The sequence below is a fragment of the Muscardinus avellanarius genome (assembly GCF_963383645.1).
Source record: "Muscardinus avellanarius genome assembly, chromosome: 7".
Lineage (NCBI taxonomy): Eukaryota > Metazoa > Chordata > Mammalia > Rodentia > Gliridae > Muscardinus > Muscardinus avellanarius.
In genome coordinates this window covers 82,774,018-82,792,438 of record NC_137793.1, presented here as the reverse complement: position 1 = coordinate 82,792,438, position 18,421 = coordinate 82,774,018, and the positions used below count along the sequence as shown (strand labels likewise).

Here is an 18,421-nt window from a genome sequence, read left to right as displayed (position 1 = left end):
CAAGCATGTGCCACCACGCCTTTAAATTCACCCTAAGGAAATCGGTTCTTTATTTAGCCGGAAGGCTACCCCTCCTTTAAACTCCCGGAGCCTACAGTTTCGTGGTGACACACCCACCCGGATTCCTGCGCTGGGGAAAGGTCGTGCAGGGGCGTGTGCAAACGGAGCTGCGACAGTGCCGGGTCTTTGTGTGAAACCACCGGTCCTCGCTGGAGAAAAGCGGTCGGGGGCCGAATCGTCGCCAGATTGAGGTGCTGCACCTGTGTCCCTGAGGTAGCGCAACACCTTGGAAACAGGGCCAATGAGGAGTAAACAAGCGCTCGCGCAGGGAGAGGAAGCTGTGGTCCAGAGCTTTGGGCCCGGAACCCCTCGCGCTACCCGGACCCGGGCGCGGAGCCCCGCCCTTGCTCTCTCTCCTCGGCTTTTCTCGGACTCAGAATTTCTTTTGAGATCACAGCTGGCCCCTAGATCTGCGTGGGGAGGATGCGGGCCTCTCCTCCCAGGAGCCCGGCGCCCGCCGTCGCCCTCGGCCGCGGAGGAGCGCTGCTGCTGGCCGTCCTGGTGCTGCCCACGGCCTGGGGTGAGACCAGTGGGCTGGGGAGGCGGCGGGCAGGTGCGGACGCCGCGGCATCCCTGTGGGGTCAGCGCAGGGGGAGGCAGGGCGGTCCGGGCGGGGCCCCCCTCAGTGCACCGGAGCTGCGCCTCGCCCCTGGGTAAGGGTGTGCAAGGCTCGGTCGCCCCGGAGCAGCCCCGGAGCGGAGGAGGGCTCCGATGCTCCGGAAATTCCTGGCCTTTGTGTGTTAGCTGTCTGGGCTGCCTATTACAGACTGTAGCGCTGAGCACTGCGAAAGACAGGGAGAGATCCACCGACCTGGGTTCTAATCCTAGGAACTGATCCATGAGGAATTTTAATGCACCTGTTTGAGTCTATTTCCTCATTTGTAAACACCGGGGCTACTAAATAATCTTTCCATCATGGTGTTGTGACCTACATGGCGTAAAAGGGTACCAAGTGTCTAACACTGCCTATCGCTTAGTCCATTTCTATCCCCCATTAAGCTACTTGGCTCCCAAGGGTGTTTAGATAAACAGCCCCAGAGGAACAACTATCACCTGAAAAACTGCCCCGGGCTGGACTGTACTTACCCCTCCCCCAAAGCCTCCACAGTCAACGCGCACTTAATCTAAGAAAAACTCTCCCAAGCCAGGCACGAGGTTAGAAGAACACTGGAGCTCCGCTCCAGTGGAGAAGCTTACACACAGCATTTTAGCAATGTGTTTGGGACAAAATACAGCCTATTTTAACTATTAGGTAAATTCTGAGGCTGCATCTTCTCTTCCTTCCTCTTCCTCTTAACCTCAAGTAGGTAAACAACTTCAGCTAGACTTCCCAGAAGTCTTCCTGTGCTCCCTCTCCTGGCCAGAGTCGGAGGGGGTCTGACTGTGCACCCACCCTCTTCTCCACCACTAGACAGTTTGTGTCCATTGCTTCTCCAGGGTGTCCTTCTCCAGGGTCTTCTCCACCACTAGACAGTTTGTGTCCTTGCTTCGTGGGTCCTTCTAACAGCAAGGAAAAAGGGAAACCAAGATTCCACAAAGCTGTTATTAATATGGTGTCTCCCTAGACACCAAGGGAAGCAATTTGTTACAATTAAAATTTATATTTAGAAGAATGCCAAAGAGCCTGTTGTTGATGTTCCTTATATCATCTATTTGCCCCTTTCTTACTGGAAAGTGGTTACAGTCTGCCAGTATCTACTAAGTTGCTGTTATAAACAACCCTAGGAGCTATTAATTACAAAAGGAAAATATTTCTGGGTGATGGAGGTGCATGCCTATAATCCACTACTTGGAAGGCTGAGATATGGAGAATCACAGTTTCAAGGCCAGTCTCAACAACTTAGGGAGACCCTATGTCAATATAAAAAATTAAATAGGACTGGGAGTGTGGATTGGAGGTAAAATGCCCTTGGGTTCAATCCCCAGTACAAAAAAAAAAAAAAAAAATGAAAAGAAAAAACTGAGTGTGGTGACATATACCTGCAATCCCTGTGCTTGGGAGGCTGCAACAGGAGTTTGGCAGGTTTGAGGATAGCCTCTGCAATATAATGAGGCCCTCAATAACCTAGCAAGACACTGTTTCAAAGTAAATATAAAATAGAACTGGACGTGTAGGTCGGAGGTAGAATGCCTCCTAGATTCAACCCCGAGTACCAAAATAAATATATAAATATTAAAAAAATAAAAGGAAAATATTCATTAGGTTATCAAAAGAACCTCCAAATGTGGCACTGCCTAAATTAAACTATTTAGTCATTTAGTTGCTAAAGTAACTCAAATAAAGAGAATGCTCATAGAATGTGTCTACTCTGCACAGCACTTTGGAATAAGAGAAAGCTATGCCTCCGAGGTGTATTCAGAAGTTGGTCCTGGAATTTCTAGCTTCTGCTACTTACTAGCTGGGACCTTGGACCTAATAAGTCGGTTAAAAACCCTGACCTTCAGTGTCCACTGCAGACAATGAACATAATTGACCTAGTGTTGAGAGCGTCATTGGTAAATGAAGCGGTACATGTGGCTGCATTTTATAGCCTGACGGCCCTCCTGCAGAACTCAGAGACAATGATTAAGAAATCCCTCAGGGGAACCTGAAGCAACTTGAGATCCAGTGTCCAAAAGGGCAACGAGGAAGTTGCTTGGCCTTAGCGGTGCCTGAAGAATGAGTCAGAACAGGTTGTGCAAGATGACTTGTGGGGCTTTATTCGGGAGGCTGAGACAGGAGGATCGCTGTTCGAGGACAGCCTTAGCTACTTAGTGAGGCCCTTTGCAACACAGTGAGACCCTGTTTCAAAACAAAGAATAAAAAATAGGGCAGGGGTGTAGCTTGAAGGTTAAATCAAATGTCCCTGGGTTCCATCCCCAGTGCCACACACACACACACACACACACACACAAATGGCAGCAGAATTGAGATTATTTTGTTAGTATAGGGTACTCAGTATATTAATTTCAGACAGAACAGACTTTAGACTACAGGAAATGATAAAGGATAAGACAGGATCTTCTATAATGATAGAGGTACGTTCCATTGGGCATCGTGGATGCCTGTATTCCCAGTATTCGGGAGGCTGAGGCAGGAGGATCATAGGTTTGTATCTAGCCTTGGCAACTTGGTGAGGCCCTCAGAAACTTAGTGAGACCCTGTTTCAAAGTAGAAAATAAAATAAAAGATAAGGCTGGGGATGTAGCTCAGAGGCAGAATGTCTTTGAGTTCAGTCCCTAGTACCAAAAAGACCAGGGAGAGGTGGGTCTGAGAGACAGAACGGTCCTTATGTGCCTCATGACAGAGTGTCAGGATCACTGAGGAAAGCCTCTCAGAACTGTGAGCAGGAAACAGTGAGTCCAATGTTAGCGTTGGAGACCTCGGCATCCCAATCAGTGAGGACATAATTAATTCAGCAGCACCGAGGTCAACTGGATGCAGCTGTCAAGTATAGACCACTTTATCCAGCGACGGCACAATGTACGTTCTTCTCCCAAAGCATGCCCCAAGATAAACCATTTCCTGAACCATAAAAATAGCACAAAAGTGTTACTAGACGGGTTTTTAATATGGGGCGGGCTCTGGCGCCCTCTCCTGGTCCTCCTGGGGATCTTGTTTTGTTATCCAGAAAGATTCCAATTTGCTTTTTGTGCTTTGTGATGCATCTCAGTTTTCATACGCTCAGGTGAGTAGATTTATGATTTATGTTATCAAGTTTTTTTCTGAAATAACCTTCACATTTGGACAAGTAACTTTTAAAATGCCCTCACTGAGCTAAGTGTGGTGGCACACCCCTGTAATCCTAGGAGTTTGGAAAGCTAAGACAGAAGGATGGAAGGTTTGTGGCCAGCCTCAGCAACTTAGCAAGACTCTCAACAATTTAGTAAGACCCTGCTTTTAAATGTAAACAAATAGCAGGGGGTGTATCGCAGAGGTAGAACACCCCTGGGTTCGATTCCCAGTACCACTGGTGGGGGTTGGGGGGTGATAAAGTCCTGCACAAAAATACTGGGTGAAACATACATCTAAGGAAAGAAATTTCAGCAGCCGGGCATGGTGGCACACGCTTGTAATCCCCGCACTTGGGAGGCTGAGACACGAGGATCACGCAGGTTCGAAGCCAGCCTCAGCTGCTTTAAGAGACTCTGTTTCCAAATAAAATATAAAATAGGTCTGGGAGTGTAGCCCGGAGGTAGAAAGCCCCTGGGTTCCATCCCCAGTAACACACACACACACACACATCATCAAATAAAGTGCAGAGCTAATAATCCTCCTCCCTCTCCTCCTTCCTCAAACACACACACACACACACACACACAGAGTTTTTTGTTTGTGTTGTTGTTTTGGAGAGATATTAAGAAGAAGAAGAAACATTGTCAATCTAATCAAAACTAACAACAAATCAACAACAATAACAAAAAGTGTAGACACAGTCCTGAAGACCAGTCGAAGCATAGCTTACATACACTGTTATAAACAGCAGTTCTGACTGCCTTTTATCCTGTTACGTGTTAGTTAATGATCATATTAAGTCATCATGATTAGCAGAGCATTTGAAACTTTTATCTCATATGTGTTATAAGCCTTTACATTTTTTATTTCTGTATAAAATGTGTATAACTTATAACTTTAAATTGTTTTAAAAAGCATATAGTTTTTTTTTTTTTTTTTTTTTTTTGCGGTACTGGGGATGGAACCCAGGGGAATTCTACCTCTGAGCTATACCCCAGCCCCTTTTTTTTTTTTTTTTTGTAGTACTGGGGTTCCTGGAAACCCTTCTACCTCCATCTAGCCCTATTTTTTATTCTTTATTTTGAAACAGGGTCTCACTGAGTTGCAAAGAGCCTCACTAAGTAGCTGAGGCTGTCCTCGAACCTCGATCCTTTTTTTCTCAGCCTCCCAAATGCCAGAATTACAAGCATGTGCCAGCACATGCTCTTTAAAAACAAAACAAAAAATCTTCAAAGAGATGCTTAAGTAAAACCTTTGCAGCTCCCTTTATTAAAGAAGAGAATATGAAAGGAGAGAATGGGAGCAGAACGTACCCCAGGCAGGCCGCTCACAGAGGAACAAGGGAACAGACATGATTGTATGAGTTCACCCTGCTTACAGTGCAGCACAAATCAACTTGCCTTGAACAGAAGGCTCGAGTCAGGAGTACCGGAAAGTGGGCTGTGACATCCAGGAACAAAAACAACAGTGATCTAGCATCATACACCCATGGGAATGGCTAACACTAAGAAGATCGACTGTGCCAATTGTTGTCAATAAGTGAAGTAACTAGAACGATTATCCACTGTTCACTGGCAGATAAATCAGTACAGCAGCTTTGGAAAACAGTTTGTAGTTTCTTAAAAAGTTAGACACATGCTTATCAACATTTTACTCTTAGGTTTTTAACCTCGGGAAAATGAAAGCCTCTGCACAAAGATTTTGACTTTTTTTTTGGGGGGGGGTGTTGTAATCACCAATAACCGGATAATCGGAAACAATTCAAATTTTTGTGTGTGTTTACTGGGGATGGAACCCAGGGACAATCTACCACCAAGCTACACCCCTAGCCCTATTTTTCATTCTTTATTTTGAAACAGGGTCTCACTGAGTTTCAAGGGCGTTACTAAGTAGCTGAGGCTGGCTGTGAACCCAGATCCTCTTGTCTCAGCCTCCCAGATGTTGGGATTATAAGCATGTGCCACCACACCCGGCTTCCGATTGTTTTTTAAGAAGTGAATGGATAAACTAAATTAAGTTATATTCATTTATATAATTGAATATTTCTCAGCAAGGAAATTAAAAAATTTTAAATTATTGATGTACTGTACATGATAGTGAGATTCACATACAGTGGTCTATAGTGATACATTCGTGTATGCACATGACAGTATTTGGTCTGTTTCTTTAACCTGTAACTCCTTCTCCCTGTATACTACTTTACTGGACTCTCTCCTATTTTTCATGGAGCCACTAAAAACAATTTTTATTCACACAAAATCCTGGATGAATCTCAAGATAAGTATGCTGTGCGAAAGCTAGACCAAAGATAAAAAAAAGTGAGTGCCATGGTTAATATAAAATTCTAGAAAATTAAATTCACCTATAGTTAGAAAAAGCCGTCAGAAAACTGCCTAGAGAAGGAGGTGGAGGGGTAAGTGGATTACCAAGAGGCAGGAAGAAACGTTCTGGGATGGAGAGTGTGATAGAAATGTATGTTCTCTTGATTTGGATGATAATTTCATGATGCATACATATGTCACGTCATCAAATTGTACACTTTACTCATCAGTTATGGTGTGTAGCATGCCTTGGTAAATATATTAAAAGACCTTTATTTATAATAGATCTTGAGTTAATAGAGTATATATTATTAATATATTTATAATATTTAGCCATGCTCTGAAGGATCAATAATGAAGGAGGAATAGAAAACTAGATCGAGCTTTTTTCATTGAAGGCTCCTACGTACCTTTGCATTTGGGCCATTATAAAAATTTCCATTTTGGGGCTGAGCATGGTGGCGCACGCTTGTAATCCCCACGCTTGAGAGGCTGAGACAGGAGGATCGCGCAGGTTCGAAGCCAGCCTCAGCTACTTAGTGAAGCTCTCAGCAACTTAGTGAGACCCTGTTTCCAAATAAAATATAAAATAGGTCTGGGAGTATGACCCGGAGGTAGAAAACCTCTGGGTTCCACCCCCAGTGCCACCAAAAATTTTTTTTTCCATTTTTGTTATTGCATATGCTATTCATATATACAAGTTAGTAACACATCTAGGTAGTTAAAGAAAAATCATTTCAAGATTAATTGATGCCATTTTCTGTGCTGCTTTAAGTCACCTTCCAGCTCTTCGTGGGGGCTCTGCCTTGACACTCAGCTTCTCCTCCAACACTCTGACACCAGCTTCAGCATTTTGTGCCTTTTTCCTTGTCCAGCTTCAGTGGATGAGACGAATGCCTAGTAGTATACTCACCCCACATGTCAACTAGAGAAGAGGCGAAGTTACCATATTTGAAATGGCAGCAACTGTTTTTCACATGGTGGTTTTTGGCTGTTTGTCAGGGTGGTTTTTACGGGAACTACATTTCACTCTTTTTCCTTTTTAAATGGTTGTCACAGCGTTTTTCAAGTACCATTATCTTTCAAATCATCTCTGAAGCTTTTTAAAAATATAGATTCCTTGGCTCTAACCTAGACCCAATGAGTCAGAGCTTCTGGAGATAAAGTGTAGACTTTTGATGGTATTATAAGTGTTATGGGTCAGTCATCATTTCTTTGTTCATCGCACAAATATGCATTTAGTGTATATAATTGGATGCCAAGTATTTGGTCTAGGTATTGATTTAGGAGAATAAAAGACAAATGGAAGCCAGGCATGGTGGCACACACCTGTAATCCTAATGCTTGGGACCCTGAGACAGGAAGGATTGCATATTGGAGGCCAGTCTTAGTAACTTAGCAAGACCCACAGCAACTTAGTGAGACCCTGTTTCAAAGTAAAAAATAAAATGAGGCTGAGAGTGTAGCTCAGAGATAGAATTCACCTGGGTTCAAACTTCAACACAACAAGGGGGAAAAAAAGGCCAAATGGTTTCCTGCCCTCACATCCTCACATTATCCATCTCTGTTATCTATTGAGAGAAATAAATACTCTTAAACACACATAAATTTTAAAAGCCCAGCTAAATGTGGTGGTGCATGCCTATAATCCTAGTACTGGGAGTTTGGAACAGGAGAGTCACAGGTTAGAGACCAGTCTCAGCAATTTAGCAAGACCCTCAGAAACTGAACATTACTCTGTTTCAAAATAGAAAATAAAATGGGCTTGAGAGTATAGCTCAGAGATAGCATTCCCCTGGAGAGAGAGAGAGAGAGAGAGAGAGAGAGAGAGAGAGAGAGAGAGAGAGAGAGAGAGAAAGAAAGAAACATTACTGGTATTATAGGAAAAGAAGAGCATGACAATTCATGATAGGATTTGTGAGAGGGTCAGAGAAGGCTTTCATAAGGAAGTGGCATTAGAGCAGAGACCTGGAGGAAGAGTACAAGTTAGAGTGAAAAGAATCTCACACAAAAAGACTAGCTTAGGCAGACAGAGAATGTGTCCTCAGAAGCAAGAAACATAGGCAAGACTCCTCACAAGAAAACTAAGCAAAAGAGAATTTGTGTGTCTGGTATTGGGGATCAAACCCCGCAGCATTCGACCTCTGGGCTCTACCCCTCAACCCCTTTGAGATTTTGTTTGAAACAGGGTCTCACTAAGTTGCTGAGGGCCTCACTAAAATGCTAAGGCTAACCTCGAATCTGTAATCCTCCTGTCTCTGTCTCTCAAGTACTGGGATTATAGGTCAGGGCACCACAGCCAGCTGACAAAGTTGAATTTGGGTCAAGATTTGTTATAAGAAAGAGAGGCATTTTATTATAATGAAGGATTAATCTTCACAAAATATAGCAATTTAACTTTTATGATATAATAAAAATCTCAAAATATATCAAATAAAAGATGGTCAAAGAAGAATAAATGAATATACAATAAAATGGAATATTTTAACACAACTCTTAGCACTCAGTAGAATAAACAGATACCACAAAATCAAGTATTTGAACACATATAACTAATAGATTGAACAAATTACTGGGCCATTATTGCAGTACACACACACACACACACACACACACACACACACACAGGCACACATAAATGCTTATGAGTGACACTGTGGATTGAACTCAGGGGCAATCTACCACTGAACACATTCTTAGCCCTATTTTGAAACAGGGTCTCATTAAGTTGCTGAGGGCCTCCTAAGTTGCTGAGGCTGGCCTTGAACCTTTGATCTTCCTGCATCAGACTCCCAAGCACTGGGATTACAAGCATTCACCACCATGTCCAGCTCAGTACAAACATTTTTACAAGTATGCATGCTACAGTTAGCTGGCCATCTGCTGAGCCATAAAACATGACTCAAATAATTTAAAAAATAGCTAATAAATAGACGGTTTAAAGACTTTTCAAATGTTTATAAATTATGCAAATCACTCTGAATAAACCATGGGTCAATGAAGAAACCACAACAGCAATTATCAAATATTTTGAACTGAAAAAAATGACACATTGAAACTTGTAGGATACAGCTCAATCTATGCTTAGCTATAAGCAAAAGTCTGAAGTGCTTATTTTAGAAACTATTACAAGCTGAAAAATTTTAAACTTTCAGTATTTTTTCAAGAAATCCAATAGAAGAGTGGATAAACTCAAAGAACATAACAATAAAGATAAAAATCAGAGCAGAAGCAACAAAACCAAAATTCATTCTTTGATGACTAATACAAATATCTCTGGCTTCAGTCTACCTTTCAGAATTTGAATTAATGGAAAGTATGGAGAAGAAAATACGTAAAAACAAAACAATCCTAAACAATGAGATTTCTAAAACTAAAGTGAAACGATGATATTTTTTCCAACAGAGGTTTCTTCATTACATATTGTTTGACTCTGTATGACATTTTTATTACTTTTACTTCTCATGCTAGGCCTTCAAAGGAGGTAGCTAAGTCTAATATTTAATCCAAAACATGCATCAGAAAATATATGCTTAAATATATAGCTTAAATTGTTGAGTTTTGTCTGTTTTCTCCTTGACAACAGATTGCTGACATTGTTGATGCCTACTGAAGACCAGAGAGGCAGCATATCGTCCTAATAGATCTGGAAGGACCACTAAAAGTGGGGATGGGCGGTGGGCTGCATAAGTGCGTGTAGTTACACAGAGAATGATGAGGGAGGATGGGCTAGATGAGGCCCAAGCAAGGCACTTTCTGCGGGGCTAAAATTACAAGCTGTGAATTGGTACTCCTCTTTCAATGAAAGGATCTATGCACAGCTTGATTGTCTTCGAACTATCAGATACTTTTTTTTGTAATGAATGTATACTGATTAAAATATTCCAAAAGCTCATTTCTAAGATGTCTAATAAAGTAATCAATAATTTTGCCAATAAAAAAGTTATTTTTTTCTTTGATCACATCTATAAAGTATCTTGGAAAGGAAAAGGAAGTGGAATAGAAGTCTTTCCTTTAAGCCGGGTGTGGTGGCAAAGGCTCAAAGCCAGCCTCAGCTACTTAGTGAGGCTCTCAGCAACTTAGTGAGACCCTGTTTCCAAATAAAATATAAAATATGTCTGAGAGTATAGCCCAGAGGTAGAAAGCCCCTGGGTTCCACCCCCAGTAACGAAAGAAAAAAAAAATGAAGTCTTTTCTTTAACTTTGATGCTTCTGTGGTCTCAATCTCCAGGTCAGTGCACAGCCCCTCCGTGGTTTTTATTTGCCAAGCCTGCAAGTCCAGCTCATGAGTCTGAGTTTCCCATTGGGACGTCTTTGAAGTATGAATGTCGCCCTGGTTATATCAAAAGATATTTCTCTATCATCTGCCAAAATAACTCAGTCTGGACAAATCCCAAAGACATGTGCATACGTGAGTAACTCTGGACTGGAGACTTCTTTGTTTTGGTTAAATATTTGTAAGCTCTAGTCCAATGTGTTCTAACTTTAAACACATATGGCTTAATAAGTTTTCCTGAGATATTGTCCATGTAAGTTAGTCTTATAGCTCATATCTTCTAACTACTTTGAGTTCCTGGCATCTCTGCTGTAAGTTTATTTCATGCCCATCATAAGGCATGATGGAAGGAAAAATCCTGATTCGCCATTTTCACAGTTGCAACTAAGTAGTGAAAGATTCAGAAGGAAAGAAAAGTGCATTGAATAACTAAGAGATGAGAAAAGCATAAGGCTTTGAGACCTGTGAATTTCTCTGACTGAATGACAGAGTATAATACTTCAGTAATAAATGAAGTGTATGCATTTCTGGGAACCACTATGTGGGGATGAGAAGGAGGAAGAAGGGAGGTCTTTTTGAATGTGTCTCCATGGTGGCTGATTCTCAGTCTGGTGAGTTTCCTCTACAAAGCAAAATCTGTAAAATCATGACAACTACATATGCTCTACAGTAGGCTAGAGTCAGGTTGAGACTTTATGTACTTAAAAATGTTCCGATTACCTTACTTGAATCCAAAATTCTGCTTTCTTCCCATAGGCAAACCATGTAAAACTCCTTTAGAGCCTGTGAATGGTATGGTGCATGTAGACTCAGACATCCGGTTCGGATCCAGAATTAGTTACACTTGTAATCAAGGGTAAGTTGGCAGCAATATCTCTTAGCTCAAGAGTTCTTAAAGAGCAATACCACCCTCTAGTCACTTCTTAGAAAGTACACCTAGCCTATTACTGCCTGGTCTTAAAAGACTTGAACATACTTGCTTAACTCCTGATTGAAATGAACAAAAGCATGACACACTAAGGGGACGTGTGTATCCCTGCTGGAAACCAGGTAAGTTCATAAGTATTAGTCAGCCTTCTTTTACTATGACAAAATAACTGAGGTAATCACTATAAAAGGAGGAAAAGTTTATTTCGACTCACAGTTTAAGTCGTCTCAATCCATGGTCATTTGGCCCTATCACTTTGGGCCTATGGTGGCATCTACATTGCAGTGAGGGAGGCCTGTTCCCTTCATGGCAGCTCAGGAGCAAAGGAAGAGACAAGAAGGGGCCAGAGTCCTAATATCTTCTCTAACGGCACACCTCCTTCTCCCATGACCTAACTTCCTCCCACAAGGCTGTACCTTTTAAAGGTTCTATCATCTGCCAATAGCACCACAAAAAAAGGGAGGCATTTTCAGGGTGGGACCTTGTAGTCAAAACATATAAACAGCCCCAATCCAGGCTAGATATTGCTAGAAGAAAAGGAGAGAATGAATCCTAATGATAACAACATTAGTTCGCTAAGGCTGCCATAACAAAGTGCCACAAAATGGGTGACCTCAAACAACAGAAAGTTGGATGATTCTGTTCTAGAGATTAGAAGTCCAAAATCAACACACTGGCAGGGTCATTCCTTCTCTGAATTCTCTAGCAGAGAGATCTTCCTTATATCATCCAGCTTCTAGTAATCCCAGGCCCTTCTCGGCATAAGCAGCAACACTCATTTCTATCTCTGCCTTTACATGGCCTTTATCCCTCTGTGCCTGTATCTTCCCCTTGTGTTCTCCTGTGTATATTTATGTTCAATGTCCTCTCTTTTTATAAGGACACCAGTGTTGGGATAGGGCTTTCGCAAAAGACCTCATCTTAATTACATGTGCAAAGATTATTTTCTAATAAACTCACATTCACTGGGACAGAGGGCTTCAGGTCAACCTATCGTTGTGAGGTCACAACTCAACCCATAAGAGATCCCCTTTGACAAGGTCACACATCAAGTGCTCTCAGAGCACAGCCGTGTGGTTGGTGCTTCCTCTTGTTCAACACACGATGCAGGCACTGCCTGAGCTTACTCTTAATGTTAAGCGAGTTAAGAATATGTGGTAAACAAAAGTTTGGTACTTGCTCCAGATTGTCAAATCAAGTAACAGGGATAAGTCTTTGAATAGAAAAAAAAGAAACATTGTTAATTTACGAGGAAATCGGGGAACCTGAAAAGTTGATTCTCCAGAGCCCAAAGAATGTCCTCTGTTAGCACTCACACATCAGGGTGATATAAGTGTTTATCAGAAAAGCACGATGCACACCCACATTGTCCTTGAGATGAGTTCTCAAACTCACAGACACCAGTTCTTCATTCTTGCAGTCAATAGCTCATGTCACTTATTAGCAGGGTGAGGATAGGGACAGATGAAAAGAGGGGAGAAAGGGAAAATCATATTCGGTTTGAAACAGGCCATCTGTTAGATGCCAGTCAGAAACTCTGAAATGGGCCCATATTACATCTGAGCTAAATTTGTGCTGCTATCCACCCCCCAAAAAATCAAGTACATTTTGCTTTAAAAATATTTTTGAGGCATTTGTTTTAGAATGACAAATGAAGAAAGTAGAAAGAAAAGAAAAATATTTGCAAATGATAGATCATATAAGAGTATATACATAATATTTAAAGAGCTCTTACAAATTTGTAATAAGAGACAAATAATATAAAAATAGGCAAAGGGCTGAGTAAACATTTCTCCAAAGATAATATGTAAATGGACTATTTAAAAGAAAAACATGCTTAATATCTCTGTTATCAGAAAAAAATGCAAATTAAAACCACTTTGAGACACCACCTCATACATAAAATAGCTATCCTCTAAAAGATAGACAACAAGAAGTGTTAGCAAGTTTGTGAAGAAATGAAATCTTTAAATATTGCTTGCCCACTGACATCCTGAACTGGACACCAGACCAGCCTATGCAAGGACTCCAGCAGTAAACCTCCCACAGACCTCTCAGATTGCCTGCTTGATTACTACTTCCTATCTGAAAAGAATTTAACAATTTATATATATATATGATTATTACAAAATGATAAAGGTTTTCACCTTCATGAACCCATTTAGGTAAACTTTATTTTCCTAATAATCCTTTCATTTGATTTAAGTTCATGTTTATTATCATAAAAGTATCTTTCTAGCTGGGTGTAGTGGCGCACGCTTGTAATCCCAGCATTCGGGAGGATCGTGGTTTGCGGACATCCTCAGCTACTTAGTGAGGCCCTCTGCAACTCAGTGAGACCCTGTTTCAAAATAAAGAATAAAAAATAAAGAATAAAAAATAGGGTGTAGCTTGGAAGTAGAATGCCCCTGGGTTCCATCCCCAGTACTGCAAAAATAAATAAATAAAAATAAAAAACAAAAGTATCTTTCTGTAACATTTATAGTTAAGGCCACCTTTTTTCATTTTTTCAATTTTTATTATATTTTTGTGCCTTGTCTTTTCTGGTCTTGGCAGACATTTGTCAATTGTAGAACTCCTTTGACTTTGATAATCTTGCCTGCCATCTGTTTTTTTTTTTTCCTGGCATATTAATTTCTGTTGTCCGTTATTTTCATACATCTATTTTAAGGGGTCTAGTCTTGTGTTCTTTTCCTAATGTGTTTTGCCCATTAATTTTTAGCCTCTCCTTTTTTATTTAATATATATTTTGTGTGTGTGTGTGTGTGGTACTGGAGTTCCTGGAGGCCCTTCTACTTCCGGGCTACACTCCCAGACCTATTTTTATATTTTTATTTGGAAACAGGGTCTCTTAAGCCAGCACAGCTGGCTTCAAACCAGCACAATCCTCCTGTCTCCGCCTCCCAAGCACGGGGACTACAAGCATGCGCCACCACGCCCGGCTTAATATATAAATTTAAAGCTATATATTTCGCTCTAAATTTCCCTTGTTTATTTTAAATTTATTCACAAATTTCACCCATGATATTTTCATTGCTGCTCTGTTCTAAAAAGTTTTAAATCTCCAGTTGCTTTTACTGACAAGTAAATTATTTAATTTGTAGTTGGCCTATAAGTTATTTATTTTTATACATGTTTTATTGAAAATAAATGACATACATTTAAACTGTACTTGGTGCCTTCTCCCCCCCTCCCAACAATGATTGTCCAGGGTAACCATGCTATATTCATACTTTTACACCTATTCAGATGTAGACCCTCATTAATCAAGTTCAGCCTTCTTCCTCTTCTATCTTTCCATTCAAACTTTGCTGAGGTTCCCTTCCATTATCTGGAGTCCCTCTGGTATCCTCAATGCCCCCTAGTTTGGTCATATTAGAGGAAATATATGTCCTCCTCTTTCTGTGCTTGGCTGATCTCACTTAACATAATGCTTTCCAGAACTTTCCATCTTCTTGCAAATGACATGTTTTTGTTCTTCTTTATAGCTGAATAGAATTCCATTGTGTGTGTTTCCCATAATTTTGCAATCCATCTGTTGATGGGGACCTGGGTTGGTTCCATATTTTGGCTATTATGAATTGTGCTGCTATGAACATGGGTATGCATATGTTGCTGTAGTTCTCTGATTTTGTCCCCTTTGGAAAAATACCCAGGAGTGGTAGAGCTGGATCATATGGTGGATCTATTTCCAGTTTTCTAAGGAATCTCCACACAGATCTCCATAGTGGCTGAACTAGTTTGCACTCCCACCAACAGTGTAAAAGAGTTCCTCTTTCCCCACATCCTTACCAGCAATTATTGTTGTTATTTGATTTCTTTATGCTTGCCACTCTGACTGGGGTTAGATGGAATCTCAGTGTAGTTTTGATTTGCATCTCCCTGATGGCCAGTGATGTAGAACATCTTTTCATGTACCTATTGGCCATTTGTTTCTCTTCTTTTGTAAAGTGTCTATTCAGTTCAATTGCCCATTTCTTGATTGGGTTGTTTGTTTTGCTAGTGTAGAGTCTTTTGAGCTCTTTGTATATTCTGGATATTAGCCCCCTATCAGAGTGGTGGCTGGTAAAGATCTTCTCCCATTCTGGAAGCTTCCTCTTTAGGTTTTTGATGGTTTCCTTTGATGAGAGGAAACTTTTTAGTTTAATGCCATCCCACTTGTTAATTCTTGCTTTAATTTCCTGAGCTTTGGAGGTTTTGTTGACAAAGTTATTGCCTGTGCCAATATGTTGTAGTGTTGAGCCTATGCCCTCCTCTAATAACTTCACAGTCTCTGGTCTAATGTCTAAGTCTTTGATCCATCTCGAGTTGATTTCTGTGCAGGGTAAGAGGTAAGGATTTAGTTCCATCTTTCTACAGATGGTTATCCAGTTCTCCCAGCACCATTTGTTGAAAAGGCTATCTTTTCTCCAGTGTGTGAGTTTGGCCCCTTTGTCAAAGATTAATTGACTATAATAGGTGTGTAGATTTGTTTCTGTATCTTCTATTCTGTTCCACTGGCCAGTATACCTGTTATTGTGCCAGTACCATGCTGTTTTTACTAGTATTGCTCTATAGAATAATTTGAAGTCTGGGATTGTGATGCCTCCTGCGTGATTCTTATTGCTGAGAATTGCTTTGGCTATTCTGGGTCTTTTCTTTCTCCACATAAAGTTCATGATTGATTTTTCTAGATCTATAAAGAATGTCACTGGTATTTTAATGGGAATTGTGTTGAATCTATAGATCACTTTTGGCAAAATGGTCATTTTGATGATATTTATTCTGCCTATCCATGAGCACGGGACACCTTTCCATCTTCCAAGGTTTTCTTCAGTTTCTTTCTTTAATGTTTTATAGTTTTTGTTGTAGAGGTCTTTTACATCTTTGGTTAGGTTTATTCCTAGGTATTTTATTGGTTTTGAGGTTATAGTGAATGGAATTGTTTTATTTCTTTCATTGTGGATTCATTGTTGGCGTAAAGAAAAGCCACTGATTTCTTTAGGTTGATTTTGTATCCTGCAATTTTACTGAATTTGTTAATTAGCTCCAGAAGTCTTTTGGTTGAGTTCTTTGGGTCTTCTAGATAAAGGATCATGTCATCTGCAAATAAGGATAATTTTAATTCTTCTCTTCCTATTTGAATTCCTTTGATTTTCTTCTCTTGTCTTATTGCTGAGGCAAGAGTCTCAAGGACTATATTGAAAAGGAGTGGTGATAATGGGCATCTTTGTCTTGTTCCTGATTTTAAAGGAAATTCTTGCAGTTTTTCCCCATTCAATATAATGTTGGCTTTGGGTTTATAGTATATTGCCTTAATGATGTTGAAGTATGTTCCTTCTATTCCAATTTTCTGCAGTGTTTTTAACAGAATAAATTTTTTAACAAATAAAGTCTTTCTATTTCTTAAGCTTATTGTCCTATGTTCAGGGAATGTGTTCTCTTTTAGAGTAATTATCTGAAATATGTTGCACACTCTCTTATGGCACGGTCCACAGCCAGCTTTCACAAATGTATTATGTATTGTAACATTTAAGATCAAACCATGCACATACTTAAAAGTAAGCTTGATCTATCAGCTCTTACAATCGAGATTCCTTTTTTTGTTTATCCCTTTTTTACTAGCCTTACTGTGCCGAGTGGGCAGTAATATTGACATTGTTGTCTTGTTTCTGATTATAAAGGAAAAAAGATGAAAACTAGAGGTGGAGAGAAAGCATTTGTAAACCACATACTCTATTAAAGAGTAGTGCCTAGAAAATACAAGAATTCTCAAAACTCCGAAAGAAAACAAACAACCCAATTAGAAAATAGAAGATAATTGTATTGGTTTTCTAGGGCTGCCAAAACAAAACACCTAGAACTTGAGTGACTTAAAACAACAGATACTGATTTTTTCACTGTTCTAGAAACTAAAAGTTAGAACTAACATTGGCTATGTTAGTTCCTACTGGAGGCTCCAAGGGAGCCTCCGTTCTTTTCTCCTGACTTCTGGTGTTAACAGCAATTCTTGGCATCACTTGACTTATAGACATATCCCTCCAATCTCTGTCCTCACATGGCTTTTTCTCCTGTATCTGCTAACAGCATCTTCCTCCTATGCATGTCTCTCTGTCCAGATTTCTCTCCTCTTCTAAAGATGATAGTCATTGAACCCCACCAGCGTGAATTTATCTCAAATCTATTATACATGCAACAAGTCTTATTTCCAAATAGTCATACTGAGCCTTTTTCAAAATGTTCCAAGTGGACATAAATTTAGGACAATACTATTCAAAATTTAGTACAGGAATAAACAGACATTTCACTGAAGCATATATATGGCACATGAAAAGAAATCAAAACCACAGTGAGATAATATCACACACCTATCTAAATGGCCAAAATAAAAATAATAACACCAAATGCTAGCAAGGATACAGAGAAACTGATTATGCAGATATTGCTGATGGGGTGTAAAAAATGAAAAAAATCTACCGGGCATGGTGGCGCACGCTTGTAATCCCTGCGCTTGGGAGGCTGAGACAGGAGGATCGCACAGGTTCAAAGCCAGCCTCAGCTACTTAGTGAGGCTCTCAGCAACTTAGTGAGATCTGATTTCCAAATAAAATATATAAAATTAGGTCTGGGAGTATAGTACCACCAAAAGAAAAAGTCCATTCTAGAATTTTATTTCTTTTAAAACTAAATGTGCAATTACCATGCAGTTCATAAATTTCCCAGATAAATGAAAATTTGTGTTTATAATAGCTGCTCATAATATTCATGCCTCCTTTTTTTTTTTTTTGGCGGGTCTGGGAATGGAACCCAGGGGCATTTGACCTCTGAGCTACACCCCCTGCCCTATTTTTTATTCTTTATTTTGAAACCGGGTCTCACTGAGTTGCAGAGGGCCTCACTAAGTAGCTGAGGCTGTCTGCGAACCACGATCCTCCAGGTCTCAGCCTCCCGAATGCTGGGATTACAAGCGTGCGCCACCACGCCCGGCTCTCCTTTTTCATAATAGAAAATAACTGGAAAGAAACCAAATGTCCTTCAAGAGGTAAATGGTTAAACAAACTGTGGTATGTTCATACCATGGACTCTAACAATGGAAAAAGGAGAACAATTTATCCACACGATTGATAAATTTTCAGGGAATT

The 18,421-nt window shown here is 40.4% G+C and overlaps 1 protein-coding gene across 1 annotated transcript in view; it reads left to right on the top strand.

The window, feature by feature from the left end:
* Nucleotides 1–3,612: 3,612 nt before the first annotated feature.
* The window catches only part of LOC308265121 (complement component receptor 1-like protein), a gene marked incomplete at both ends in the record, with an annotated part of 36,644 nt that continues 21,835 nt past the window's right edge, over nt 3,613–18,421 (top strand). Inside the window, 4 exons of the mRNA XM_080698718.1 lie at nt 3,613–3,728; nt 6,872–6,996; nt 10,328–10,507; nt 11,129–11,228. Of these exons, the coding sequence (XP_080554844.1) occupies nt 3,613–3,728; nt 6,872–6,996; nt 10,328–10,507; nt 11,129–11,228 (521 nt within the window). The remainder of the gene's footprint in view (nt 3,729–6,871; nt 6,997–10,327; nt 10,508–11,128; nt 11,229–18,421) is intronic.